The sequence below is a fragment of the Diplotaxodon limnothrissa genome, linkage group LG13, assembly GCF_057381915.1.
Source record: "Diplotaxodon limnothrissa isolate DT_005_m linkage group LG13, D_limnothrissa_male_GT1.1, whole genome shotgun sequence".
In the NCBI taxonomy this organism is placed as follows: Eukaryota; Metazoa; Chordata; class Actinopteri; order Cichliformes; family Cichlidae; genus Diplotaxodon; species Diplotaxodon limnothrissa.
This window is the reverse complement of record NC_140608.1, coordinates 1617424-1636114: the sequence shown is the minus strand read 5'-3', so window position 1 is coordinate 1636114 and position 18691 is coordinate 1617424. Positions and strand designations below refer to the sequence as shown.

The 18691-nt window shown below is 39.4% G+C and overlaps 2 protein-coding genes across 4 annotated transcripts in view; one reads left to right on the top strand and one right to left on the bottom strand.

Annotated features, from left to right (window-relative positions):
* Positions 1 to 2153, top strand: part of nckap1 (NCK-associated protein 1) — a 37337-nt gene extending 35184 nt beyond the window's left edge. For both annotated transcript variants that reach the window (XM_085369610.1, XM_085369609.1), the window contains exon 31: positions 17 to 2153. In XM_085369610.1, the coding sequence (XP_085225736.1) occupies positions 17 to 133 (117 nt within the window). In that variant the 3' untranslated portion in view covers positions 134 to 2153. The remainder of the gene's footprint in view (positions 1 to 16) is intronic.
* Positions 2154 to 3465: 1312 nt separating this feature from the next.
* Positions 3466 to 18241, bottom strand: LOC146619653 (protein phosphatase 1 regulatory subunit 1C-like). 2 transcript variants are annotated; one of them, XM_085369148.1, is made up of 6 exons: positions 18094 to 18241; positions 16457 to 16514; positions 13900 to 13937; positions 13180 to 13234; positions 9457 to 9660; positions 7419 to 7474 (listed from the first exon to the last, which is right to left on the bottom strand). In XM_085369148.1, exons 1-6 carry the CDS (start codon positions 18172 to 18174, stop codon positions 7419 to 7421), a joined length of 492 nt encoding a protein of 163 aa, XP_085225274.1. In that variant the 5' UTR covers positions 18175 to 18241. The 2 variants fall into 2 exon arrangements, with proteins under 2 accessions (XP_085225273.1, XP_085225274.1); XM_085369147.1 differs by lacking the exons at positions 7419 to 7474; positions 9457 to 9660 and adding an exon at positions 3466 to 3971 and having other exon boundaries at positions 18094 to 18227.
* Between the last annotated feature and the right edge of the window lie 450 nt (positions 18242 to 18691).

Sequence of the window (18691 nt, the reverse complement as noted above, 5' to 3'; positions counted from 1 at the left end):
TTCGTTTCTGCTTCAGATTGTGCAGGAGTCTCCCTTCCTCACCATGGACCTGCTGGAGTCCTGTTTCCCTTACGTCCTGTTGCGAAACGCCTACCACGCCGTCTACAAACAGAGCATCAGCGCTAATGCATAGACACACACAGACACTAACCACACAAAGGCATACCTTATAGTCTGCTATTGAGTGGGGGTACAGACAAAACAAATACACACTACCAGAGTACACTAAATCCAAACTAAACACACTAATCTATGCCTACAAAGCCTCAGCGTGTTCGGACAAAAAAGCAACACTGTCGGCATTTAACACTAAACGCGTAGCATTGAAAACAAATCCACTCAAAATATAAGAAGAGCGTATGAAACACAAGTGCTCAAATTAAAAAGAGGAGGGAAAAAACACAACATATGAACAGAAACACGAGCTGGATGAAGTTGGGGGATCAGTGTCTTTATTTTAATCGTACCGTTTCCATGATGTTGCCAGGGACCACGACCATAGCAACACAAAAAATACATAATGTTTGGTTGGTATAAAGAACAAAAGTATAAATATATAGTATATATATATAGTTGACACTAAAATATTTTTTTTCTCCTTTGTTTTTTTTTTTTTTTTAATTTTGCAATGAAAGTTTTGAGAACTTTAGTGGCCAGCTGATAACTACTATGTGGTGATGGATTTTTGGATGCTTACTTTGAGAATGCAAATGATTCTGATGTTTTTGTGGGGTTTATTATTATTCTTATTATATTTCTTTTATGGATGCGGGGTGAGGATTCCTGTGTTGATACTGAAAGACATGTTGCTCGTTAATCTGAGTTTACACACGCGTACAGATACACAATCCTGAGCAGATCTACGGTTCCAAACACTAATCTTCGACCATTTCCTAGCAAACAAACACACACACACATATTCAGACGGACACACACTTGTATAACATGGTGATGTTTTCTTTCTTTTTTTTCTAGCTAGTCGTAACATGAACATTTTGTGGGTAAAGATATAATATCTGTATTCTACTTTGATGTGAAGCTGTCTGTTTTTAATGTTTATGTTTTGTTATTTTTATGACGACGACAATGACGATTTGCCAAATGTGTTGACACTAAAAAAAAGAAAAGTGTGTATCAGGGCTTGGAAGGATTGGAGTGTTGACAAGTGGTGAGAAATGCCGTTTTTTTTGGGCGTTTTCAGTGTTTGACGCCAGCTCTGCGGCAGCTCTGTTAAACTCTTACAGTGGGATCAAGCAAAAGAAAACACTTGCAAGTATTCCCCTCAGCTCCCCTGACTGACGCTGCAGTAGGTGCTACATGTTGTCTGCGGTAGAGTAAAACTACAAAATAACCCCTAATCAGAACGAGTCCACTCGTGGCTCCTGGAAAGGAGCTTCGTTGTTCTTTTGAAGCCCTACTGAAGCAGCTGGGGGAAGCACGCCTTACTCAAAGGCACCTTAGCAGCAGCTGATGATAGCTGACCATCTATAGTCCAGTTATATAACTGTTTAACTTTAATACTAAGGTCATTTTAACCACCTAACACTAATAAAAAAACATAAGATGAACTGGAGCTGCAATAAGAATAAAAAACAATTATTATTCACCCTCAGTGCCGCTTTCACTGGATTTGCAAATTCTGGTCGAAGGGGCATCCACCAATGACTCTTACATATTTGCGACGGTTGTGTGGGACCTTAAAGGACAGATGGACAACTTTTACAAAGTGCAGTCTGATTTTTATTTTCTTCCTCAATCAGAGCACAGCAGGGGCTACGTAATGAGACACAAACCTTACTCTCCTTAAGTTAGCCCTTTGCTAGTGTAATACTAACCCCAGGGCTCTGTCTGAAGGTTCATTCTGCATACTACTCATGACTTTTAACCACTGCTGGAGTTATTCTGCAAGTGGCTGCAAAGTGAAGTCATATTTACAGAACGTAGCAGGAACACAGAAAAAAAAGGTGTTTCTTCTGTGGCGAGTCAGTAGTTTGCATTATGAGGTTGTAAGGACAGCTCCGTGGACACATTCTGCCATTTGATGTGGAATGGTTGCTGTTTTACTTTATAACTTCTTTTTTTTTCTTCTCTTTTTTTTTTGTGTTTCTGATTCCAACTTGTAACTTAAAATGACATGAATAAAATAAACTTTAGGGCTGTGTCAGACCTGAACTCTGAGTGTGTGCCACTACCTGCGATGAATGAGGTAAAAACCAGTAAGTATGAACACACAAGGGTAATTCACAGTCAGGTGACAAGTTAGACTTTACGCAGCAGGTAACCAATCTACTCAGGACTCCTGCAATGATCTACAAGTAAACAACTGTTCAAAAAAATCAATAATAAGATGTTGCTTTTTGTTACTTCATGTTATTTTATTCAATTATTCAAGATTTTATGGCATTCCTAACAAAACTACTTTGGTAGCCTTGCTGTGTCATAGAAAAGCCACCAGGAGGCATCCAAGATGAAGACAAAAAGTATACAGTAAATTCCTGGTGGCTGAGGGTGTAGCATATATGTCGTCAAATTTGACAAGTTATTGCAGTTATTTATAAGTGCCGGTGATGCCGATCACGTACGCAGAAGAAGAAAAGCATATGGTAATGAAAAAACATAACTCATCTTCAAAGTAATCCATTATAATAATACGTGGTACATTTAGTAATTCCTCATCAAATCCAGTTTATTTGAAGAAAAACAAAAGTAGATGTAGACAAATGTATCATGATGCAGAATTGCAGCAAATTAAAGTGGCAGTTTCCAGTGCTTGGATGCAGATTTTTGAAACCATTCAGTGAGTAAAATGATGAAAAGCTATAATAAGTGATTTGATTCCTGCAGCAACAAACTGCAGGAATCAAATCTCAAGAACACTTTTAAAATTAAATGCAACACAGAACTTTTACATGGTGTGCAGTTCAATAAGACACAAAAAGAAGGGGGAGGGACAATGACCTTTGCACCTGAGTGTAGCCAGTAATATTTGTGCTTTTCCAGTTAGATGGCAGAATGTTTGAGGAATGTCTTATAAACCTTTAGGGTCAACCCGACAATCAATGCAACCTTCGATCAAAATACTGCAATATTTATTGCAGTATTTTGTGTGTTTAAGATATGCTTTGCCTACAAGCTGCAATCTCACGGTGGACATTTTGAAAACTTCTGGTGGGAAATGTATGCAAATTAAAAATAATACATGTATAAATACATATTTGAAAATCCTCCTAATCACGTAGAAGAGAAGTTGGATGATAACATTTTTGCTATATTTTCATTTATCCTATATTTTTGAAATTTGCCAACTGTGTATTAGATCCCATGTTATATCTAGTTGCTATCCATTGTAGTTAATGTAATCTAGGTAGAATTAAATGTACCTAGATTAATTTCCTCCTTGATATTTAAAAACTTTAAAATGATATAAAATGTATAAACAAACAATTGTATAAACAATTTTCCTTCATATATTAAGACAAGCTTGAGATGATAATGTTTCGTTTCCCACCAGAAGCATTTAAAAATCTGGGGCAGTTTAAGGTTCTTTTTTTAATCACTTCTGTTTAAGGAAAAAACATATTTCTGCCCTTATTTATGAACTAAATCTGAGCTCATTTTAATTGTTATGTACTTGGGTGTTAGTTGTGGTCAGGTGACTGTCAGCTGGGCTGTTCCCCTTTTGTTTAAAGTGAAGGAGATGCTGGTTGAACACGTTTCTTTACCTACTGTGATTAAAACCTTAACTGAGCTTTCTATAACCTCCACACAGGTCAGCTTTCCCAACAAGCCCGGACATGCACAGTAGGTGCTTGACTTGGATGGAGATGGATGTTTGAATCCGTCTTGGGGTTTGTCCAGAATATCCACAAATAAATTTGGCCGCCTGTTCAGTGCTGAGGTTTCTCTGCTGGACTAGTCGTCCTGAGCGCTGCCTTCCTCCTCTTCCTCTGGCACAGAGCTTTCCAGCTTACCTGCACAGACACACGCGACAAATGTACCAAAGTCTGCTGAGTGAATTTCAGTTTCTACTGTATTCGAATGATTCTCATACACCTTGAAGGTGTATGCATTTGATTACCTATGCAATGAAAAGAAACCATTACATGATCATAATATTGTCATATAATTAACTTGAGTGTAGCACTTCAATCTTTTGAAAAGCTTTCTGTCGTGTTGTCAAAACACTAGAGAAGCTCGTGTTTTGACAAAACAAGAGAAGCTTTATATATTAAATACTTAATGAACGACAGCTTTACAATGTTATTGTTATAAAGTCGATGTCTTTGGCTTCTGACTACTGAAATACATTCATGTTCAGTAGCACAAACGACTCAGAAACATATTTAGAAATGGTAAATGGCCTATATTTGTATAGCACTTTACTAGTCCCTAAGGACCCCAAAGCGCTTTACACATCCAGTCATCCACCCATTCACACACACTGGTGATGACAGCTACATTGTAGCCACAGCCACCCTGGGGCACACTGACAGAGGCGAGGCTGCCGGACACTGGCGCCACCAGGCACTCTGACCACCACCAGTAGGCAACGGGTGAAGTGTCTTGCCCAAGGAGACAACGACCGAGACTGTCCAACCCAGGGCTCGAACCGGCAACCTTCCGATTACAAGGCGAACTCCCAACTCTTGAGCCACGATCTCCCTTAGTGGATAAAAAAGGCAAAGATGTCCAAGTATTTTCTGTTTAAACTATTTTTTCATGCCTGTTATGCAGTTATTCCTCAGCCCTGTAAGCTCCCACCCGACTCCTCCATGAGCTGCACGAGTACAAGAGTTTAGGTTTGATGGGCAGCATCCAACTTTTAGTTTTCTAGCAGTTAGAAGTTATTAAAGGAGAACACTGTAATACACTGGAAAATGAGAGGTAAACATCCAAACACAACTACAGCCTTATCGTATCAGACGGTAAATGCAGCAAGAACTTTTAGTGTTGTTTTCTTCCCCCCTATAAGGATAATTCTGTTTGATGTGTGCTCATACGTGTAGCTTCTTTACAATCTTTACTCATTGTCAACAGTGTCAGCATCATGGACGTGTGAAGCGAGCCTTTAATTGTGAGATTAGAAACTGAAATCAGAGTTAGAGCTCAGTCAGACTTTTATGTTTATTTCTTAGCATTTTTACTCTTCTCTCATTTTAAAATATTTTTTTCTCAAATCAATAGAATAATAACATAAATTAATTCTTGTTTGAGTCTTATCAAGGCAGTGGTTTAAATGACACTGAGCCAGCTGTAAGGTCACATGTCTGACATCAGCTCAAATTTTATTTTGAACTGTAAATCAACCAAGATAAACTTTGAGAAAAGCTGATGGTTATTCAGAGTTGAAATGTTTGCCCAGAACAGGAAGAGACCTCTGGCAGAATCAGGAGGGGCAGCTGTCAGCTGCAGCTGGAGGGTGAGGAGACGGAGCTGAAAAGAGAAGCACGGCGAGATGACCAAACCCAAACTACAGGTGAGAGCAGGAAAGGTAATGACACTGCAATTATGGCTTATAATGAAACACCCTGCTGTCCACGCAGAATCTGAAATAGTTATTTGTGTTCATGGACATGAATTGTCAACACAAATTTGTAGATAATGTGTTGGGTTTCAGTAGTAATCAGAAACATCTGTGACACATACTTTTTCTAGATAAAGCTTTGCAACAGTAACCAAGAAACCAGGTTTTAAAAACGTGACAGACACTGTGGTCAGTGCCTCCAAAAAAGTCAGTACATTAAAAAAAAAAAAAAAAAAAAGGTCTTACAATGATACAAAAATCTGCTTGTAAACTCCTCCTACATGATCTGGCGCACAGGTACATCTTCCACCCCATATGATGACATCATCATGCTTCCCAAAATTACACATTTGTAGCTCGTGCTCCTATAACACCTTGTAAAAGCATATTATGATTTTAATTGCATGACTGTAACATGCACTTATATCAACAAGCCTTTTATATACACAGTATATCGTGACGTTAACTATTTGACTACTTCACAATCCGCCTAGCAACCACCTAACGATGGACTGTGTATTAATAACACAAATGAAGTGTGAAAATCTGAGATGTGTGTGCCACATTGGGCTGCTTTTGTGAGAGTGAAGTGATTTGTTCCACCATCAACCTTTCCAAACACCAAATGGGAATTCTTAGATTTTTAAAAGTGGAAAATATGAATTTTGCCATTATGTCCATGAATAAGAAGTGCAAGGAAAGAGTTAACCTGGTGAGATCACAGTAATTGATGAAGACCTCCTAATTCTCATTAACTGGAGGACAAAAAATAAAAATAATGAACACACAAAAGTATTTGGTAGCACTTGCTGATACCGTACAGTTATCATAGTCCTCCTTAGTATTCCAAATACAGATTTGTTTATCCATCTGTTACTGTTACACCGTGTAAAGGCATCACTACTAATAATAATCATAACCATTGTCATAATGATATATCTGTACTTATAATACTGCATAATTCTTAATAGTGTGACATTATTATAAGATGCTAAGTATTTATATATAAAAAGTCCTTTATTTCTCTTGTTCTTTTTTCCATCCATGAGTCAAAATGTCAGGTTTTCTGGAAATTTTGACTTTCAAACTAAAACTCCTAACTCAGTTTTGCATTATGAAGGCAGTTTTAAGCTGCCTAACCTGAACTTTTGCCACTTTTGACAGGATGCAGTTTTAAGCAGGATTCAAAGATAAACCAGATAACGATGCATTTAACCACTTGTGATAGTAAAGCCACTTCTTCTCACAGCACATCCTGTCTGTGGATTGTTTTTATTTCCCCCCTCTCACGGCCTTGGGATTTAAAAACACCAGGACTCGTGCTGCATAAACCAAGCACTCCTTTACAACTCCACATGTTAATGCAGTGATGTGCAGATGCTGATCTCCAGATAGTCACGTCGCTGCAGATATAAATGCTTTAATCTCTTAATGGTTGTCTCAGTCTGCTCTGCTCTATCCCACATGGCTTCATATTTAAAGGAGAGACAATAAGACATCGTCAGACATTTTGTTTTTTGTTTTTTTGTTGAGGAAGGAAAAAAATGTGCTGTTGCTTAAAACCACACTCAACATGAAGCCAAACCCCAAATGCAAAAATGTTTCAGCCTAAACGTATGTTTCTTTAAACGGTCTTGAGAAAGTAGGACAAAGACGTGCTTGAATATAATCTTTATTTTTACAGCCAAAGTTTTTAAAGTTGGTACATCCAGCTAAAATCTTTTATGTGCATGTGTGTGCGCATGAAAGCGCGTGAGAGCTGCTACCAAATCAAATCATACTGCATATAGGTGTAGCATAAGAGTGAAGCAGAGTGTTAATAGGATGTGATGAACACCAGTGAGAAAGATGAAGGGGAAAGTCTGTTACTGAGAGACGAGGAGATGAAAGGCGGCTATCGGGAGACAGAGTCCGGACTGGACACTTCCTTTTTGTGGTCACATGACAAATCTGAGAAATGGGAAGAGAAGAGGAAGGATGGAAGAAGGCACAAGAGTGGAATATCATGCAAAGCCACAGGAAGATAAGAGAGGGAGACACAGGAGTTGTGCTGTTAGTAGTCTCTTCTCAACAAATTTCAAATCACAGACTGTTAGTATGGAAATGTGAGCATACAGTGAAGGTTAGAGGATGTGCATCAGTGATTATTTTAGAGAAATAGCAGATTTTGGACACTCAGGATTTGAGTAAAAGCAGCAGCTGTTTACAGTCGCAGTTCTTCCTTTCTAATAGACTAGCTAAAAAAAATATCTGCTTCTTTAGCTGCTCGATGTTCAGCTTTCCTCACCTGCTCGTATCTGACTTTCTGTTTGCTGTGCGTTGCTGGGAGGTGGTTTTCTCAGGACTAGGCTGCGGTGGCTGATAAGAGCAGGCAGCTGAGAGACTAGAGCTTAATTTATAGTACTGCATTGAATCTTTGCTGTAGTGATCGATGTCGTTTGAATTTATACACTGGTGTGTCTGCATAACTCTGCTGTCAGAAGCAAAACTCCGCTAATAAATCCTGAACAACAGTTAATTTCATGGCTATACAGGAAGGAGAGAAGACTTAAAGCTGAGTGCAAACACAACTTTGAAATGTTTTTGCACTGGCAAAATGCGAGCTTGTTTATTATTTTAATGAGCAAACTCGATGCAACTACATCCCATTACAGTTTGTTTCATGGAAATATTGTCCTTGGGCTAATCAGTAAACTGTTTGCACTGCATCTATGCACTCATTATCGTCTATCCAAGGTTCAGTTTCAGTGTACTTTAGTGCACAGTACTGTAAATGTCTTTCTCCAACACTGTAATATTCCTCATAGTGGATCCTGTGGCCTTTCTGTTGGGACACGTAATCTCTCCAGCTATACCTGAGTCTTCTCTCCAAGGCAGGAGGTGCCAGTCTTATTAAAAAAAGGCACTTCAACAGTCTGCTTTCAGCATGAATCCCCCCCTTTTCTAACTATGCTGTCTGTGGCCCCTGGAGGATCTCCTGAGGATAATGGGTCATGCTTGCTCAGAAGATAATTACCCCCTTCAGCCTGACCTTGGAGAGGAGCTTGCTCACAAGTGTCTGACCAGGCCTGAATACATGGGTCCTAATTTAGAAAGGAAAATAACATGGATCTGCTGGCCTGTAGGCCCATACCTATTATTATATTCAATGCAGTACTATAAATGACACTGATATAGTTTCTGCGTATGCAAGCATAGCTAGATCTGCACGGGTTCAAGTGACACAACTTTCTTCACCGGTGTTGGCCAAATGTTTGTGCTGTTTAATATCCCTACACCTGAAGGTACAAAAGTCATAACAAACAATTACTTTGTAGTGAAGTGAGCGTTAAAAACAGTGGAAAGTGTTCAGGTTAGCAATTTAAATAGCATCATCACTGATGGGCTATTTAATGTTAGGTCTTTTAGAGGACTGCACAAGCATGTCTGCACTGGCTGTTTCCATATAGTCCAAAAGGTAATACCGTGCATCAATGCAAATATAATTTTGTTTCTTGTTATTTTATTTTATGACACTTTATCTGCAGTACTTGCATGCAACTTAATCTGGCTTTTGCTGCTGGCAACTTCACAATATCATAATTTAGTCTTGAAATGAACGTGTGTGTGTGTGTGTGTGTGTGTGTGTGTGTGTGTGTGTGTGTGTGTGTGTGTGTGTGTGTGTGTGTGTGTGTGTGTGTGTGTGTGTGTGTGTGTGTGTAAGGCCAACTGTTTACTCCAAAAAGTCAGATTATGGTATGAGAACTGTGTTTTGGGTTTCAATTTTCCTCTGCCAACATTTAGTTGGCATGGAAGTCACTAAACTAGCTGACCTTGAAGTCAAAGTAAGTCATTATTGTGTAACAACTAGACAAAAGTGATTGGTTTGGGGGTTTTTTGGAGTACACTGCTGACCAGTTGGTGTTATGTATGCCCAGCTAAAAATATTTTACCCCCTGAACTGTTGCTCTCTGCCATTCCTCTCTCTTGATTGGCTAACAGCAGACTCGCCTCATTCCCATTGGCTTCCTCTGGCCCATTGTGATTACTCCACATTGCAGCGGTAACATAGAGCTCTGCTGTGACTGGGCTGAGCTCGCTGTCTGTCTCACAGAGCCCTGCCCCCAGAAGGTGTTGCTCCACCCCCAGCTGAAGCTCTGAGGAGAGAAGAGCACCTCTAGTGGAGATACACTTCAACTACAGGCACATCACTTTAGTGCAGGAACGGCTCAAGATAGCAAACGTAAAAAGGAATTTGTAGAATGAAAATGAAAGGGACCAAATTAGAAGACCAAAAAGTTAAACTGAAGGAGAGCAAAACAGATTGGGCTTCTAGTAACATCAGAGTTAAACCAGAGGAATATGTATCACTTGTAGAAGAAGTCTGTGAAGGTTCTCAGTCATCCAGTTGAATGTAGTCTAAGGAGCTTGGAAACAAAAGCATCTGGACCTTTTTAGGTTTCTTGAAGATCATCCGAGAAGCTTCTTTAGTTCTAAAAGCAATTGGTAGAGACATCTCTAAAGGACTGATTGTGACCCACACCCATTTTCACACCTTGGCTCATGTGATTAGGTAGAGGATCAATAGGGGGTCCATGACCCTCCTGGGAACATTCACATAGGTCTTCAAATCTGGGACTCTCCACCAATTGCTCTCAGATTTGAAGAAGCTTCTCGGGTGAGAGGTAAAAAGTCTTCAAGAAACCTAAAAAAATCCATACGCTTTTTCTTTTCAAGCTCCTTAAACTATCACTTGTAGATTTTTTGCAGTTGCTGATTTACTGTAAAAGTTTAGGCTGTTAAGGAAGAACTTTTGTATTTTATAAGTTTGTCAAATATAATACTGAATCACACACAGATCAAGGTTAATATAGTTGGAACTAAACTTAAAAACTTAAAAGTGTATTAATAATAATTGTTTATTGTTTGAATTAAAGGTTTTTGTTTTGTCAACAGTGTGTGCCTGATGAGGCTTTAATGAAATATAATATTTTTTTTAAAAAAGTACGACAGTGAGAGAAAACATATTAAACACCGCGCTGGGACAGTAGATTTATAAATAAAAAAATTTTCCTTATCCAACAAAATGTAAATGCTTGCTATGGATTTAGGGCATAGGCAGTTACTCAAGAGACTATTAGCCACACACACACACACACACACACACACACACACACACACACACACACACACACACACACACACACACACACACACACACACACACACACTCCCTCTTTCACTTAGTCTTACATACACACTCACTCAGCTGGGATCAATAAAAGAAAAGCTTTTACAGTCTCCACTTCCCGGAATCAAGTCAGTGCTGCACTCTCTGCCCAGACGTATATGTGCTGCGTTCTTTTTCTTTCCTCTTTATAATTTCCCCCCTAAAACACACACCTTTTTCTGCGTACTCCTAAAGCAGAGTTGTCCGTGCTCCCCGGATATAAAAAAATCACCAGTGTGTTTTTTTCCCCCTCTTTTTTCTCAATCAGCCTCTCCTGTTCTGCAGCAGTTGCATCACTTCCTCTGATTCCTGCTTTCCATGTGGAATCTCTATAATAGTTTCATCAATTATTCAGCTCCAGCGACGATAACAAAATGACAAAAACTGCTACAGGAAAGTCATGCTAAAAGACATCAGACGGGTGCTTTTTGCATTGTTTTGCTGGCGACAGCTGAGACGCTGCCTGAGTTGACAAATGAATCTGTTCAAACAATTAAGTCCCTGCAAATCTGTGTTTCTGATCAAAGTATTCATCAGACCATTATTCACAGCCGATTATGAAGCGGCAGGAATGAATGGGCACCTCACAATCTGAGGCCATGGTTCTCAGTTGGAAAAGGGTGGAGTGAAATGGTAAATGGCCTGTATTTGTATAACGCTTTACAGATCCAGTCATCCACACACACACACTGGTGATGGCAGCTACATTGTAGCCACAGCCACCCTGGGGCACACTGACAGAGCCGAGGCTGCCGGACACTGGCGCCACCAGGCCCTCTGACCACCACCAGTAGGCAACGGGTGAAGTGTCTTGCCCAAGGAGACAACGACCGAGACTGTCCAAGCCGGGGCTTGAACTGGCAACCTTCCGATTACAAGGCGAACTCCCAACTCTTGAGCCACGATCGCCCAGAGTGGGACAAGTTGCTGCCCTAAGTAGACGAGTTTAGGTCGTATCTCTGAGTCCTGTTCATGAGTGAGGAGAGAGCAGAGTGAGGAGCTGATGGAGGGATTATTATTAGGCCTAGAGTACAGCATTTCTATGAACTATATTTGACATAAGTGGTTATTAATCCATCCATACTTTAAAGAGGACCTCTTCTGCTCAGTTCCACCTTCATAATTTTGTAATCTTGGACTCTAGAATTCCATGATTAACAGTTCAGAATCATTTTTATTCATGTTATGCTGGGGCCCTTACTTCATCGTCTTCTGTCTGAACCAGGTTCTTTTGCCTTTCTTTGCTTTTAAAGCCACCCTTCCTCTAGATTTTGTCATTGGCTTCTCCTCATAAGTAGAAGTTTGAACGCCCAGAGCCGTGTCCATCTTCCTGAGGACATGTGCTCTCATCCCGAACCAAGACTAGAAAAAGCTGTCTGAAAATGAGCCTACAGAGGATTCTTCTTTTTTAAAAAACATTTGCCTGATTCCCTTTAATATAAACACCCACCGCTGTGGTAGGATATATATGTGAGCGATAATAAAGGAAAAAAGACGAGCCATTAGAAGTAACCCTGACTATCTTCTCTCTGTCATGCTGCCAGCTGGAAATCAGATCACAGGCTGGGAAAAACAGGGCCAGAGGCTAAAGAACAAACAAGGCTAAAACTCAGACTAAAGAAAGGAAATCTTAAGAACAACAAATATGTGAAGCAAAACAAGCAGAGCTTCCATCCTAAAGGCAGAACATACAGATACCACAAAACTTAAGAGAGGAGGGAAGAGACTAGTGTGTACACAGCTGCAAGCAATGACACTGCAGACATTAGAGGGTATCGTATCAAAATTTTGTAGAAAAAAAAATCAATAGACTGAACGAAAATACACGCATAAGGACAAGTTTGTAGCTTTTATTCTGACTATAAATCATGTGTTAGTTATTGAATATTGCTGGTTGGATAACATTTTCTAACAACATGCGGATTGTCGGCTCGGTCTCCCTCAAATCAGACTGATTTTGATGATGCCAAAGAGATACAATAAAGAGTCTGTTGCTAATTATCCAAAACTTTAAGCTCGTCTGAGTCAAAGATGTGTAATTGATTTATAAAAAAAAACATCAACAGTAGATGCTTTTATTTCTGTTTCTGTGCCTTTTCATAGACTACAAAGACAAACGCTGTCGCAGCTCCTTAAACATGTAGAATCTTTGCTTTTCTATCAGTGATGCTACATGTCTTTCATTATTGTTTTAATGCACATTTTGGTGTCTTTGTTGTTTCTGGTGCATCTCGTTGGTGTTTTAATTATAGGAAAAATGTGGCTTTTAAAACAATAGATAACATTTGGGCTTGTGATGCACCACATAAATCCTCATAATCCTCTCCTCGAGGGAAAACTGAGCTTTTATGCTTTTTATAGACATTGTACACATTTGGGGTTTTTTTTGTTGTTGTTGTTTTTTTTAATTAAATGGAGACGAGGCTGGAACCAGCTGTGCATTTACCTTTCATGGAGGGTGGGGCATAGGTGCTCTGCTTCCTCTGAGAGGACTCTGAAGCCTGCAGAGCAAAAGAAAAGAAAATCATCTTTGTGACAAAAGTTCAAAATGAAAATTCTCCTCTAACCGTCAAATGACTGAGTGGAGTCCAAACATATCTATTTATCTGCTGTTGTGAATCTTTAATCATAAAAATCTTCCAATAATTGTTTTTCATTCAATAATCAATACATTATTTTTTGCAGTGAACCATGGCTAACAGTCAAATGGTTTGAAACATGAATATGTTTTTAAAAGGATGAAAAAAACACTTCATTATAATGGGTGGTTGCCTCCAGTTCATCTACACTATGATGTTAAAGTGATAGTTGGATACAGTAATACAAAATCAAAATTTGATTTTTTTTCTAGATTTATTAAAGATTGTCTAATTTTTATAGTTAGTATTTTTAAATTCCTTTTTTCATAAAATGACTGAAAACCTTAAAGATATTTTGCATTTCTGTCATAGATGAGACTGATTACAGTCATGTGAAAAAGAAATGTAACTAAAAGGTTGTTTTGCAGTACTTTATCAGTCGCTAACATCGTGGAGGTCTTTTTTTTTTTTTTTTTTTAAATTTGCTTATACAGAGAAGATTATTATTTTCATCTGACAAATGTTTACCTGTTGCTAAGTTTCTCTTTTCCCTGTATCTGTGTGCATTTACAACTATATATACAAACCTGTGAGTCTCCACTGGCATTGTTCTGATCTCCAACATCTGCAGGAGAGATAAAACAACAGAAATTGAGCTTTATCCTTAAATCCACCTCTTTCTTTTGATTCTTTGCTTTCTTATTATCAGGTTTCCAGCTCAGTAGTGTGAATGCTGGCATTAAGAGTTCTCATGGGGGGCGGGGTCTGCCAGCTAGTTCACACCACATGGGTAATGGGTAGCGGGTTTTTAGTAATTTGGCTTCCTCTGTGGCCTGAAGCCATGCTGTGATCCACTTCAAAAACAGCACAGCTGCAGTTTGTACGCTTCCCAGTGCAACATGTACTGGTGCTGGTCGTGTTAATCAGTATTGATCGCCCATACAGGCATGGAGGGATTATGAGAGAACAGGCCCCTGGTCATGTAAAAAGCCCCTCACCAGTATGCATGCAGTAACAATACACCCACACGGGAGGAGGTGCAAAACAATTCAGTTTTGAGTCTCTGTGGTTGTTTCTTCACCATCTGCTCAGATCTTTTTCTATTATTTCTGCACCTACTTTTGGCTGTCAGATTTTTACTGTGGTCAAAACATGTCATTGCTATCTATAGAAGATTTTGTCTGTAGAGAAATGAATTAGTTATTTTATTTCATTCTTTATTTTTGGCAAACACATAAAACCTAAATCACAAATTAACAAAAAGAACAGTTACCGTTATGATATTATTGATGAGTTGAAATATCAATATAGTATAAATACATTTTTAAGCATAATTTTTATTTGTCAATAATGGGATCTGTATTTTTTTTATTGCTTTACATCTGTTTCTGTTGTGCATCTTGTTTTGCTTGATTTGCATCTCTTGGCAGTTTTTCATGTTATTCTTCCAACTTTTCTGCTTTTTGTATTTCTGTGTCTGCTTTGATTTAACAGCCTTAATCCCACTCAAAGCACCAAAAGCTTTTAGTGCCAGGAACCTGTTACAAGAAGCTAAAGGGTTCCTATTCTGCTGTTTGCCTGTGTTTCCACTGCACTCGTAAAGCCTGAAAAGGTTTATTCGGCTAAAATAGTAATGACTCTTTCTACATGTGTGTTACATCTCAGCTGACTCCATCTCTGTCCTCAGTCTGTGTCAGGGCTGCAGGTCTGTGCAATTTAGAAAATAACATTTTATTTCTCCGGGTGGCCACCACTGCTTACTCGTCCTCGTGCTCATTGAAACCACAGACTGTATACAAAAGATGGATGTAATATCCAGATCTTAAATTATGGCCTGACTGTTACGATGGCCACTGTGACAGATTTGGTATAAACACAGAAAGTGCAAAAGTAGCTTCTGGATTGCAGCGCTTTTAACCTGCATCCCTATTAATGACCAGTAGGGGGCGATTTCTCTGTTTGCAAAAACAAGACTGGCTGTATAAAAGTTTGTGAGAAAACACAGTAGAGCTGCAATCGCCACTCCTAAAGTTCCTAAATTTTTATAAAATATTAGTGACTCTTCTGAAACTTGTGGGTTAAATAATTCACTGTAAAATAATAACACTCTGAATGCATCAGGAGTAACTCAGGGTCGGGTGCCTTGCGTAAGAACACTTTGGCTTGCAGACCGCAGCCACAGTAATGTTTTGGGGTTTTTTTTTTAACTTAATGTGAAACATATCTGCCATCATTTCAAAGAGTGGAAAAATATTGAAACTAATTAGCAAATTTAGAACATTGGGTCTGCAGTTCCTGTCCCAGTGACCTTATTTGAAAGCATGTGGTTGCTTCTTGCTTTCACAGCTGCCAGCTGCTTCTCCTCCTACAGACCGTCGGGTGAACTGACTGAAAATTAGGAAGAACTACAAATTTAAAGTGGTTTTAGGTCATAATTGGTTAATGGAAATGGTGAGATTAAAAAGAATATTCATGTTTATACCACAGACGATAAAACATTTAGATTTATGTGCAGCCTCTCTCAAGACTCTCACTGTTGTGTTTTGAGTGTCATTTGCTAGATAAAGAGGAAGGAGTGAAAAATAACCAAGGTTTAAAAATGAAAACAGTCCTTTCTTTAACTAAGACTTGAAAATCATGAGCTTTAGATTCTTTTTGTGCATAGCATAGCCAATCATGCACAGAAAGATCGAGATGATTTGTGGCTGCCCTCTGCTGAGAATATTTCTCTCTGTGTGTTGAAGATACTGAAGTTGTTTCTGTCTGTCTCGCTCTCTGGCTTTTTTTTTCCCTTTTAAGCAACATTTTTGGGATTTTTCTTTCTTTAGAAATGGACAAAATGGCAGCTTAAAACCAAATCGGGCGCCTGCAGAGCTCAGTGCAGTTGTAATGGGACCAGCCTCAGAGCTGAGCTCACAGAATGGAATCAGCGTGATTATTCAATCAGTCGGTTCCCGTGTAGAGGGATTTATAACAGCTTAGAGCACAAACACACACTCTGCAGGCATCCATCAGCCCGCTCTAAACACTCAGATCACTTACCAAAAGTAATCTAATAAAGGTTCCATTACAGCTGCTGCTTTTCAGCAGCCCGTCTCCCACTCTACCTCTCACCCTTTCTCATTTCCTCTTTCCCTGTCTCACCTGTGCCAGGTTGTCTGTAGATCTGCAGAGTGGCAGGAGTTGGTCTTCTGCGGCGGATCTGAGGTAAACACACACACATTTTCATCATTAACCCTTGAAATCATTCGTTGGCTTTGGGAACACTAACTTCAGTCCATTGTCCAAATAAACCTTTATGAAAAATACCAGCTGGAACAAACTGTCCCGACTATCGCAGTGTAAAGAAACACAACGCTGTGCATCTGTGTAAATGTAACAGTGTACTCTTATTAGCAGGGTGAGGTTTATGGGTTTATGATCCCCAGTGCATATTAAAATTACAGTCTGCTACTTAAACTTTTATTACTTGATTCAAGGTTTAAAAGCACATCTTTCCCACAAACCACGCTGTGATAAAGTAACTAACTAAAGTAAACTAACAACTGCCTGACTTAATATTTATTTTTCTACCTCATTCTTTGGAAGAGTGTAATATTGAGGACATTTCAAATCCAAATTTCTAATTTTTAAATGCAACTCGTAGTCTATATTCCCAAAGATTTAATGCACAGACACTTTGGCAACAGTCCCTGACCCTTGCAGTGCATGTTTTCTGGGTTTTCCTGGCTCAGAACCAGCCTGTGGGTGTACAACTGCACATTGAAGTAAACACTATACAGTAAGGGCATTCAGTCTATAATCATATATGACTAAAAAGATCACTTGACCCTTACTGGAAGGTGGCTTTTCAGGAAAAGAAAAAAATGATAGCCAGTAGTAAAAAATGCACACTGTCGTTCATTGTTTATTTGACAGGGAGAGGTTGGTGCGATGGTATCTCTTAAAACCATCTGTGAAATTTATCTGTGATTTGTGGGAATGCTGACACTTTCTGAGGCAGTCACTCCCCCAACATTAGATGCAGGGGGCCCTAATCAGTCACTGTTCATCACCAACTTCCTCAAACAGTCCATAAAGATGTCAGGAAAAAGCAAAGAGCAGCAACTCCCTGATATATGACGGTTAAGCTTGTCTGTAAAAGCAGCTTATGCTTCTTCCTCTTAGAGCCACTCAGGATCAGCTAAAGAAAAAATGTGCCTCTGCCAGGCTTCTCCACATTTGAGGAAACGGTCAGTTAGTAAGAATTATCCCATTTTACCATGAATGCCTTTGAACCAAAGTAACCTAGAAGAAAAGGTGAGCAAGATTTCTTGGGATTTCCGTCATCAGCTACTTGTAAAACAAACAAGGAAAAGCATTTCTGATTCCTGGAAGAGATGGGAGTAAATACACTATGTAAAAGTTTATGGAAGTTACAGTAAATAAGTCACTGTTAAATTATTTAAATGGTATTTCAGTGTGTATTTTTTTCTGTAATTCTTCATATCATTTATTCAAAGTCACATAAATCTCCTGCACTTAAACGCCTGACCAACAGATGTGAAAACAAAGCACTTAAAAGTGTCACATGCACTGCAGCTCAAACACAGCGTACCCATTAAATACACATGCTGTCAGCCAGATACACAAACGGCCGTTTTCATAATGCCGACTTGCGCACATGCTCTGCACCCACACACCGAAAATTCCTGATAACACACGCAGGACATAAAAGCCCCATTCAGCTCTCACATGCATGAGCCAAACTCTTTGGCCCACACATGCTCGGATACACTCACATGTTCGGCAGCCTGTGGGTCAAGCTGTCCCTGCAGCGGAGGCACAGCGAACTGGATCTTCTTTGGACTGCTGGGCTCCATTATTACTGACTGAGAGATAGAAAGAAAGACAGAGGAGAGAGAGAGAGAGTGGATGTGTGTGTGTGTGTGTGTGTTTGTGTGTCAAGGAGGGAGGGAATAGAGAGGGAGTGTGGGAGTGGTCTCCTCTTGGCCGATGTGGTCCATTATCACTAATTGACAGATGTGAAGAGCTAGAGAGAAAATGACGGGGGGGGGGGAGAGCAGCCAAGTCAGTGCAGTGTTTTCCGAAACAACATCTGATATTTACTGAAATAGTAAATTTACTCAATTATTTCCAATCTCATGATATTATTCTGTTCATAGAGTGCAGATGTGCCTGGCCTGATCTCACATGTTCACTTGAGCTGCTTCAATTTACAGCTTTCACTTCACCACTAGAGGCCACATTTAGCCCCAGATCAATGCTATTTGAGGTCTGTTACGCTTGAAAGTTATAAGAGTATGGCATTGATTTTATGATGGAAAAAGACCATGTGACCAAAGATGGCAACAACAGGCCTCCATCGTAACTTTTTCT